Source organism: Miscanthus floridulus, chromosome 3 (assembly GCF_019320115.1).
Source record: "Miscanthus floridulus cultivar M001 chromosome 3, ASM1932011v1, whole genome shotgun sequence".
NCBI classification, from domain to species: Eukaryota; Viridiplantae; Streptophyta; class Magnoliopsida; order Poales; family Poaceae; genus Miscanthus; species Miscanthus floridulus.
Genome location: NC_089582.1, coordinates 147,558,196 through 147,569,572, shown reverse-complemented (window position 1 = coordinate 147,569,572; position 11,377 = coordinate 147,558,196). Strand labels below are relative to the sequence as shown.

General features: G+C 44.8%; 1 protein-coding gene across 1 annotated transcript; it reads right to left on the bottom strand.

Annotated features, from left to right (window-relative positions):
- Positions 1 to 9,048: 9,048 nt before the first annotated feature.
- On the bottom strand, positions 9,049 to 11,094 carry LOC136547453 (stress-related protein-like). Its single transcript, XM_066539402.1, has 3 exons — positions 10,912 to 11,094; positions 10,559 to 10,810; positions 9,049 to 9,893 (listed from the first exon to the last, which is right to left on the bottom strand). Exons 1-3 carry the CDS (start codon positions 10,954 to 10,956, stop codon positions 9,411 to 9,413), a joined length of 780 nt encoding a protein of 259 aa, XP_066395499.1. The 5' UTR covers positions 10,957 to 11,094; the 3' UTR covers positions 9,049 to 9,410.
- Positions 11,095 to 11,377: the final 283 nt, after the last annotated feature.

The following is an 11,377-nucleotide window of genomic DNA, read 5'->3' as shown; positions in this document are numbered from 1 at the left end:
GGGTGCCGCCGATGACGATATCAAGGAAATGGAGGAAGCCGACCAGATTCGCCTGCGTGCGATATTAGCTATCCAATCCTTGTTGAACGTGTAATCTTATTTATTGTATCGGCACTTTATGAGACATTGACATCCTTGCATAATTCTAACCGATAGTACTGTTATCGGCACTTATACTTTTATGCATCTATCCAGATACTAGGGTAATATTTCTTTAAATATTTTCCATTTATCGCTCTGGGAAACACAACCCCTTCGAGGGTTTCTAAAATATATGCATTACCAGTAACAGACTGATTTATCCGATATGGACCTTCCCAATTAGGAGACCACTTTCCAAACTTTGAACTTTTAGTCCCAATCGGTAAAATCAATTTCCAGACCAGATCTCCATCGGCAAACTCTTTTACTTTCACCTTCTTGTTATACCATCTAGCTACTCTTTTCTTATTTTCTTCGATACTAACTAAAGCCCTTAACCGATGACCCGCCACATCTTCCAACTCATCCTTCATAAGAGTATTATAATCATCGGCTGTCAGCTGATCTTGAGAACGTATTCGTCTAGAGCCAACCTTAATTTCCCAAGGCAATACTGCATCGTGTCCATATACTAACTGATAAGGCGTTACTTTGGTTGCACCATGACATGACATCCGATATGACCACAAGGCTTCATTTAATACTGTATGCCACCTCCTAGGATTTTCTTCAATTTTGCGCTTAATGAGTTTGATGATCCCTTTGTTAGAAGCCTCAGCTTGACCATTAGCTTGAGCATAATATGGAGAAGAATTTAAAATTTTAATTCCCATACCTACAGCAAACTCATCAAATTCTCCTGATGTAAACATAGTGCCCTGATCGGTAGTGATAGTCTGAGGAATACCAAATCGGTAAACAATATGCTCTTTCACAAAAACAATCATATTGACCGATGTCACCTTTTTCAAAGGAATTGCCTCAACCCACTTTGTAAAATAATCGGTAGCAACCAGGATAAATTTATGTCCTTTACTCGATGGCGGATAAATCTGACCAATGAGATCAATAGCCCATCCCCGGAACGGCCACGGTTTGATTATAGGATTCATAGCCGATGCAGGCGCTCTTTGAATATTACCAAACTTTTGACACCCCTGGCATCCTTTAAAATACTTAAAACAATCTTCAAGAATAGTCGGCCAATAGTATCCGTTCCTTCTGATCATCCATTTCATCTTGAAAGCCGATTGATGTGCCCCACATACTCCTTCATGAATTTCACCCATCAAGCTTTTCGATTCATCATTGCTGACACATCTAAGTAAAACTCCATCTATAGTTCGATAATATAATTCATCATCGAGGAGCACATATTTGGTAGCTTGGAACCTTATACGTCTCTCAACCTTTCTATGTGGATCCTTTAAATACTCGACAATCTCTTTCCTCCAGTCATCGGTATCAACTGCCGATGCTAGCACTTCCTGAATAGGCTGATATCCTGAAGCATGCTGAGCTAGTCGATTAGCTTCCTCATTATGCAATCGAGAGATATGTTCAAGACGAAAACCTCTAAATCCTTTCAACAATTGTAAACATCTTTCATAATACGAAATCAAAGCTCCACTTCGGCACCCATAAATTCCAGCCAATTGATTTATAACTAGCATAGAATCACCAAAGATTTCAACAACATCGGCATGTATCTCCTTCAGCAATTCTAACCCTCTTATCAAGGCTTGGTATTCAGCTTGATTGTTTGTTGCTGTAGCAACAATCGGTAATGAAAACTCATACTTCCTTCCTCATTATCAGATAGTGCCAAAAACTCCATCGGCAACATGAATACCATATTAACATCTGCCGATGGACCCTTATTTTTGTGTTTTACCTGCCACTGCTGACGACCAGGCTTTTCATTGGAGGAATTTTCCTCTTGGTATAAATCCTCCTGACGCTCACGTTGCATCCTCCTCCTCTGCGTCTTTGTCAGACCCTCTGGGCACCATCGAGGAAACTTGGTTTTCCAAACCGGCTGATAACAAGTCCTAGTTGGTTCTACACGACGTATATTAGGGTCCCTGTAGAATATTTCCTCATCGGGAACTCTTGCGTTTGCCATCTCCTCAAGCTCCTCTTGATTCCTTGGAAAATATCCAGCGCGTTTACCAAGCCTCTCATGTACACTAAGTCTGCCCCCCAGCCGATCATGCACTGACGCTCTGCCTCTGATCGGCTCATTGATAGACGAACCCTGATTACCAAGTTGAAATCTCCTTTCTGAGCGATTGACTCCGTAATAACCATTACACTCAGGGCAATTTTCAACAGTTGGCAATTTAATACCTTCTTCCCAACAATGGATGAAAAACGGACATCTCCAATGATCTTTATGTCGATTCCATTCTTCCCGACGTCTCACTTCTTGCTGTTGTCGATATCGGTCATTACGTTGACGCCAACCCTCCTGCTGCCTCCGATGAGTAATCACAATGCCAGGTCGAGGAGGATTTTTGGAACTACTGCTTTCTCCTAGCAAACCCTTACTTTTTGCATCATCGGTAGTTATCCGATGTTGGGGGTCCACTGACGCGTTTTTCTCAGCAGCCTCTGACGTCAAAACCTTTGTCTTTCCTTTGGCATCCAACATATTTGCTGGAAAAGGGTGTTGATCAATTTTCATCGGCTTCTGGGCCTTGGAAGTACCAAACTTAATCCTCCCAGATTCAATAGCCGATTGTAACTGTTGCCTGAATACCTTGCACTCATTTGTACTGTGTGAAGTTGCATTGTGCCATTTGCAGTACAAGATCTTCTTCAACTCTTCTGCCGATGGGATCACATGATTAGGTGACAGCTTAATTTGGCCCTCTTGAAGCAGAAGATCAAATATTTTATCGGCCTTGGTGATATCAAAGGTAAACTTTTCTGGCTCTTTTTGACCAAAGGGACAAGATATCGGCTTTTTATTCTTAACCCACTCAGCTAAGCCGATAACTGGTTCTTCATCAGAATCAGAATCTCCTACTTCTTCAACAAATGATACCTTTTTACTCCAATTCTTTTTAGGTTCAAAAACCCTAGTATCTTGATCAGAGATCCTTTGCACAAGATGACTGAGGCTTTCAAACTCCTGAGAAGCATATCTGTCTTTAAGATGTGGCAATAACCCTTGGAAAGCCAGATCGGCAAGCTGCCGATCATCCAGCACCAGGCTGTAGCACTTATTTTTTACATCTCGTAGCCTTTGTACAAAGCTTTCTACCGATTCATCATTACGCTGTCTCAATTTTACTAAATCGGTAAGCTTCTTTTCATGGATTCCAGCAAAGAAATACTTATGGAATTGTTTTTCTAGATCAACCCAAGTAATAATAGAATTTGGTGGTAATGAAATGAACCATGTAAATGCTGATCCAGACAAAGATGATGAAAATAATCGAACTCTTAATTCATCTCTGTTAGCTGCCTCTCCACATTGAATAATGAAGCGATTGACATGTTCCATTATTGATGTATCATCTTGCCCAGAGAATTTAGTGAAATCCGGTACCTTGTACCGATTTGGGAGAGGAATTAAATCGTATGCAGGAGGGTACGGAGTCCGATAAGAATACGTATTGACCTTGGGCTTTATCCCAAACTGATCCTTCATAATTTCTGCTATCTTATCGGCCCAAAAAGCATCAGCCTCCTGCTGACGAACTGGTTGAACTTCTACCGGAGGTGCCTGCTGACATCCCTCCACATATCTTTGTGGCCCACGATCTCCAACAATCGGCATATTTGCCGTTACTTGTGGTCTATTAACCTGTTGGAAAGGATTCATCGGCTGAGCTGCCGATGCTTGATTCTGGAAACCAGCTTGCATATGACCTTGTTGAATCCCTGCGACCTACTGATTTCGCTGAACTGTATGTTGAACAGGTAATTGTCCTGACCAATCATTATTATAACTCATCGGTACAAAACCTACCGATGGCTGGTAATTTGCTGATATTGTTGGATAATTATAACCGGTTTGAGGCATGAACGGAACCCCAGTTTGACTCGTAGCAGGGGCTTTCTGCTGCATCGGCAGTAAGCTCGCCGATGGACTTGAATTGAATGTTTGAACCATAGGCATCTGGAAACCTCCTGGAGTTGGTTGCACAGAAGTAGCTGCGGCATATTGAGGCACTTGAGCCATCGGTGAAACGGCCGATGGTATAGGCATTCTTCCTACTGCATCAAACCCTTGAGGTAATCTAGGATTGAAAGCAGATGACTCCGGAGGCATGCCATATCCCCACCAATTAGTAGGAATCTGGCTATTCTGAGACACAGGGCCTGACATAGCTGATGCCGATAGATCTGTATTAAGCTGAATTCGCCCTCCTGGTAGTACCTGATCTGATTGTATCGGTGTAGATTGAATATTAGGTGAGCCTGCCAATACTGGAGGGGAAGCAACTTCTGTACCCACAACGGCCGAAGGAGCCGATGGAGTTTTGACAGATGCCGGCTCTGGTTGATGATAGGCAGGCCCAACGTAATGTGGTGCCGCTTGTCCTTCTTTGAGAGTTCGAACCACAGCATTATGAACAGTATTGGACAGCACATTGGAATGATTAATCAAAGCATGATTTACTGCAGAATTAACCATCTCTTGAAGTTTACCAGGATTGGAGTCAAAGGTAACCTGCCGAGGCAACGGCAAATCTTGCTTCTGGATGACTTGTCCACTCTTGTTCAAGCTAAACGATCTCAGACAAAGCTGCTTGTATTCTTCTACAGCCTTTTCCATAGCCTGCCTCTGTTCTTCCTTGAGATCTTCTTCTGATACTGCGATAATGTTCCCTGAATCGATCTCGGAATTGAACATATTGATTGATTGGTCCCACCGGGCGTGCCAAAAGATGTGTTGATGCAAAAGTGGATCTGCAAACACAAAGGGCTAATACCCGAATCGATATCCAAAGCGTGCCAGTCGATTTGACCTGCTAATCGACAAGGATGAAGATACGAACACTTTGGTCCTGACAACAGCGATACGCCCGGAAGTCACGGCCAAGAGGTGTTCACGCGGAACTCGAGAATCGCCGAAGGTCGTACTGAAACGATGCAGCTCGCCGAATCAATGAGAACTCGTAAAAAGAAAGAAAATATGCAAATTGACGAAGTCGCCGAAAAGTAAGTAGATGCAAACAGGAGTAAAAATTGATTTTGATATTGATTGATATATCTTTTTACATTGCCCCTTACTCCATATTTATACCCTGATCTAAAGAGACACAACCGAACACAACTAGGACACCAATCCCATATCTAAGGAAACACGTGACTCTTACACGAATCATACTCTAACTAATATAGAAAAGGAAATCAACTCCTATCTATTTCCCTGTCCGCCTCAATTACGATGGAAATCTCACCGTCCTCCTTCCCATCGGCATACTCCCTATTTCATCGGCAGTAGTCTTCAAGCCTCCCTTCATCGGCATCGACAAAAACACCTCCAACCTTATCGGCAACGCCCGAGTCCAAGTCAACCTTTCCATCGACCACCACCAGCTATCGGCAACCATCTATACAAGCTGGCTTTCATCGGCTATCAAAGTATTCAATAACTTTCCCCTTACCGATTAGTCCACTCCGATTATTTTGACACGTGCAAAAAACGGTGTCAACACAATCGTAACTAACTTTTCGAGAAATCCTTCATCGATGGGACTTGCCATGGTAAGGGGAAGAAGCACACTTGAAGAGCCCAGTACAACAGTATAAGTTATAAGTTAATTCGTTCCTTTGTGCGTTAATAACTTTTGTGTTCGCAAGTTTCGACATAAGTTATAAGTTTAATTTGTTCCTTCGTGTTTAATAACTTGTTTACATAAGTTTTTCTATATAACTTGTTTACATAAGTTATTCTATACAATTGTGTACTTAAGTTATTATGATAAATTATATGTTATAAGTTAGTACATATAAATTGCTATTAGAATATTTTTTAAAAAATATAAGCAATAGGGGTCTAATTTTGTTCGTCTCGTCGCGTACAAAACAATGATGCAAGCGGAATTGAAAATGGATACACCGTTTAGAAGTTATAGAAATTTCAAATAAATATTTTAGTTTTTTTTGTGTCAAGGTTGACATCAGCATGCAGAGGAGGAGCGCATGCGCAACCGAGCAACCAAAAGAGAATGAGCATGCAGGGTTGAGCGCGTGCCGTCCATAATAGGAAAGAGATGTAATTTTTTTCCCCAAAAAAAAGAAAGCTATGCTGTGTCGGAATTTTGTTCGCGGGATTCGAAACTAATGATCGTTCGCGAATTATCCTCGTCGCACAAAAACATAGTTGTCAATTGACACGTCATCTATCACTAGAAAATAATACCGTTAAATTCTAGAAAAATACAAACACTTTGAGTCAAGTTGAAAACTTAAAATTTGATAGATAGATTCAACCACAAGAAACTAGCCAACTTTAAAGAACTTTGGTGATGATTGTTTCACAATCGAGTGCGGCTCAAGCTTTTCCGCGCAACTCCCAACAAACTATGTTACATATTTTATTCACGGGGAATTGTATTTGTTTTCTGCATCAGCTATAGTCATTAAGAGAAACCTCACAAGATTTAAACATCCCCTTTCCCTAAAATGTCAATATAGAAGATTTACAAAACAAAAATAAAGAGAAAAAGGGAATGCTTGTTGGAGTACGCTGATAAAAGCTCCCCCCATTCTCTATTTATTGACATATGCAACCTATATATCAACAAATGAAGAATAGGGGGGAAAGAGAAAAAAATTTACCTCTGCACAAAAGTTATAAGGAAAAAAAGAGGTAGTTGTTTCGTGAAGTAACTGCCACAAAGAGCAAAAATTCATAACAATGGGACAACTATTTCACCACTGCACATTTAACATTATATTGCTATACAAACTCACAAAACATTCCTTCGTTGATTGCACAAATTAAGAAAAACCAAATTACTATAAAGACAACTTAAAAGACAATCCATTTTATGAGCTAGTCGTTCAATCATCTCATGGTTATACGACACTATATGAAACCATCTGCGAGATAACACAGAAGTGGTGAGCACTTGGCAAATATATATATGGCAATCATACATGAAAATCCACAACACAGGGTGCGTAGGCTCCCTCCACTTGGCTCCACCCTTGGTTATATGAAAACCTAGTGGCCAAGTAGATGTCTCGTTATGAACGTTGAACACTGATCAACTCTACTCCCTATCATTAAAGGCATGTTCGGGATGGAGCCCTCCCCAAACATTCCTACAGCATGTTTATTTCGTTTGGATTGGTTTATAAGTCATGACTGAAAGTACTGCTGGATGATTTGGTGTGAGAGAAAAATATTATTCGTTGGCTGATAAGTCTAGGCTTATAAGCCGAATACAGGCTGCCGAACAGGCTGCTAGTAGATATACTTGCCTATGATCTTCCTGGGATATGTTGGGTATATCTATTTTGCTATGCATCTTGATATAATAATATGGCAACGTATCAAGTGCAAACCAACCTCTCCGTGCAAACCGTGCAAACCAACTGCGGGGGAGAGGTGGGAGGGGGATTTTACAAAAGTGTGATTAGGAGCGGGCGTAATTACACTTTTGCAAATCCCTCCTCCCACCTCTCCCCTACAGTTGGTTTGCACGGTTTGCACGGAGAGGTTGGTTTGCACTAGATATGTTCCCTAATAATATATCTAAATATATTACAAAATTGATGTACCAAAAAAAATCAAAACAACTTGTAATTTAAAACGGATCGCGTATACAACAAAGAAAATCAAGCCGAGCTCCGACGATAACGAATAGCTCGTCTGCCAAAAAGAACCTGTGAGATTTTGACATCGGCGCAAAACGCCCTGGCAGCATGGCACTGAGAGCTACACACCACGCCGCAAATGCAACAGGCTAAAGCAAACAGATTTCCACCAGAAATGACACCCACGGATAGGATACTACGCAAACCCACCCAATGGTACCAGCCTACCGGTTTCGCCCGTAACCTGATCAAACAAGATTAGCCACAAACAGAACAGCCAAACTGCAGCAGATTAACAAGGGATTGCGACATCGAACGACTTTTATACAAAAGCAAGAAGCACAGCACTTTAAGCACCACAAAAAGCAAGAGCTGGGCCTTAATTAGAGGGTGTTTGTAAACTTTAGTCGCTGTCCCATCGGATATTTGACACATATATAAAGTATTAAATATAGACTAATTAAGAAACTAATTGCATAACTTACGACTAATTTGCGAGACGAATCTTTTAAGCCTAATTAGTTCATGATTTGACAATGTAGTGCTGCAGTAAACATGTGCTAATGACAGATTAATTAGGCTTACTAAATTCATCTCATGGAGTACTGACAGATTATGTAATTTGTTTTTTTATTTATTAGTATCCGAACTCCCAATGCGACACCCTCAGGGCAGTCTCAACGAAAGAAACTAGTAGTTTCTATAACATAGGATACCGCACCAAAAAAGTACTGCTTTCCAACCCATGATTTCTATAAGTAATAACTATTTTCTCTTTTCTCTCTCCCAACTCTATCTTTTCCTCCAATGGGAGTGCAACACGAGCTCCCTAAAAACTGGTGGTTTCTCCCCAATGGCGATTTTATGGTTTCTTGGTGCATTGGGTCAAGAGTAGACCTGGTTTCTTCATGAAGAAACCATTTCTATGATTTTTGCTCTCTTTCTTCATTAATTACGTTGCCATGTCAGCATTTTGCCTACATAGCAAGTCATTTAATGATGATAGAAACCATCATCAATGCACCATTGGGACTGCCCTCACGTGACACCTCCTAAATTTTAATCACCCGATCCAAACATCCTATTAGTTCCTCTCCTAAAGTTTACTTGATATCACATCAAACATTGGACACATGCATAAAGTATTAAATATAAACTAAAAAATAACTAATTGCACAGTTTACGACTAATTTATAAAACGATTCTTTTAAACCTAATTAGTCGACAATGTAGTGCTACATTAACCCATGTGCTAATGACATATTAATTAGATTTAATAAATTTATCTCGTAAATTACTAATAAATTCTATAATTTATTTTTTTATTAGTAAACAAAAAACCTATACCACACCCCATAACACTCGATGCGACACCAGTAGCTTTACGGATTTAAACAAGTACCTTGTGGAACACAACATCATCGTCGCCATCATCGTGGTCCGTGACAAATCGTCCCATCACGCATCTATTACAACACCACTACCATACCGCCATCTTTAGTCACCGGATTCTCCCTTTCTTTATTCAGTTCTGCAGTTCGAGGGCAGTACATCCAGAGGTCACCACCACGCACCCCCATCATCATCATCATCAGGGTAAACGACGTACTACCCTTCCTGCCGACACGACGAGCACACACAGATTACTGGGACTCGGCCAGCGGCTCGGCCTCGGGCGACGAGAACACCTTGGCGATGCGCTCGGTGGGGATGGCCGGAAGGTACTTGGCCCCCGTGTAGCCCCGCTCCGCTGCGGCGGCGACGGCCCTGTTGTACTTGTCGGCCCAGTGCGCGGCGGTGGGCACGACGATCTGCGCGACGTGCGGGAACACCGGCAGGCCGTTGAGCGAGCGCCAGGCGGAGACGGCCAGGTGCTCCGCCGCGGGCTCGTACCGCACGTACAGGTCTCTCGCCACGGGCTCCACGCGGCCGTACACGTCCCGGGCCACGGGCTCCGCCCTGGCGAGCGCCGTGCGGGCCGCGCCCTTCACGCCCGACTGCTGCGCCTCCGCCGCAAGCTCGCGCGCCACCTCCGGCACGCCCCGCGCCACCGCGTACGCACGCGCCGACGCAGCCTTCAGCGCGCCAGGGAGGTGCTTGTCCACCTCGTGCACCGTGTCGTCGACCTGTGGCCATTGTTGTTGCGCATCGGTCAGTCAGCAAGAAGCGGAGGCAGAACAGACAACACAACACGGTGATTGCACAAACAGACAGGTGAACATCGATTATTGTAATAATTATTTATCGCTAATAAGGAAGCCCAAGATTTAATTAACACTTGATAATTCTAATTTGATTCCTCGAAAGAACCTTGCTAATTCTGTTGTCGACAATGGCATCGGGGTCTCCGCCGGGCGCAGCTAACCTGCGCCGGAATCTAAGGAATCTGGCACAGAACAGGCACTAGGCATGGGCGGATTCCCTGCACAAGGATAACGACGACGAGATAACGACGACGAGGAAGTCACCACCGCACACGGCCTCTCGAGTGTTGGGGCCCCAGCTCAGCTGAGCCGCACACAGCTCGGGTGGGGCCCGCCATAGCAATCATACACCGCATAATCGGCGACCATCCAAATCCAAATGGGCGCAGCTGTGCTGTGCCTAGTGCCGTGCACCGCACGGCGGGAGTGGGTCCGGACGCCGGCGAGGTTCGTGAAACCAAAACCCAAGCGTGCGCGGAACCACGCGCAACGTGATCGTGCTTGCCGGCGACCCGGGCCAGCGAAGGAGCAGGGGGGCGGGGGGCGGGGGGCTGGGGATTGGTGACAGGGCACGCGACGCGACTCACCTTGCGGTCGACAAAGGCGAGGACGTCGAGGGGCAGGCCGCCGAAGCGGGCGTAGACGGGGCCGACGACGCCCTTGACGGTGGACTCGACGGCGTCGACGCCGGGGCGGAGCGGGCCGGCGTGGTCCTTGGCGAGGCCGTAGAGCCCCGCGAGGTACACCGCGGCCTGCGCCGCAGCCACCTGGACGAAGTCCAGGTACCTCAGCTTCGGGGCCTTCCTCGGCTGCTGCTCCACAACAACCTCCCTCTCCTCCTGTGGACGGCGCACCAACAGATCAGACCAAAACCAAATCAATCAACCTCCGAATTCAGGTCCGGATCGAGGCGAGGAGCGTAGGGAGGGATCACGCTTACCGCTTGCTGCGGCTGGGGGCTGGGGTTGGGCTGCTCGTCCGCCATCGCGCGAACTGGACGGGGGGTTGGTTGGCTTCTCTGGAACCTGGTCGGGTAACCGGGCTGCGGGGAGGGGAGAAGAGAACTGAACAGGCGAGACGAGACGATTCGGCTGCTTTTGCTTCGCTGGAACTGGAAGAACGACGAGACAGAAGGGCCGAAAGGGCGGGCTATATAGGAGACGGGCGTCGTCGTCGAGCCGTCCGATGCGTCGCACGCTCGATTGGGGCCGTCGAGGCTGCGCCAGAACACTCTGGAGCGGGGCCGCCACGTCGGGGCTCCCCTGATGGGCACGTCTGCAACGCCGTAACCGCCCTGTATCTTTTACTCGCGGAGTCGCTCAGATCGATCTATGTGCTACTAGTGGTTCAAGTGATGGGGATGCAACATAATTTGACGAAGGTACAGTACATACGACACGCTTATC

Coding starts and splice junctions, on each gene's coding strand:
- LOC136547453 (XM_066539402.1), bottom strand. CDS start 10,956: ATGGCGGACGAGCAGCCCAACCCCAGCCCCCAGCCGCAGCAAGCG. Junction 10,811..10,911: donor GCCCCCAGCCGCAGCAAGCG/GTAAGCGTGATC, acceptor CGCCGTCCACAG/GAGGAGAGGGAGGTTGTTGT. Junction 9,894..10,558: donor TCGCCTTTGTCGACCGCAAG/GTGAGTCGCGTC, acceptor CAATGGCCACAG/GTCGACGACACGGTGCACGA.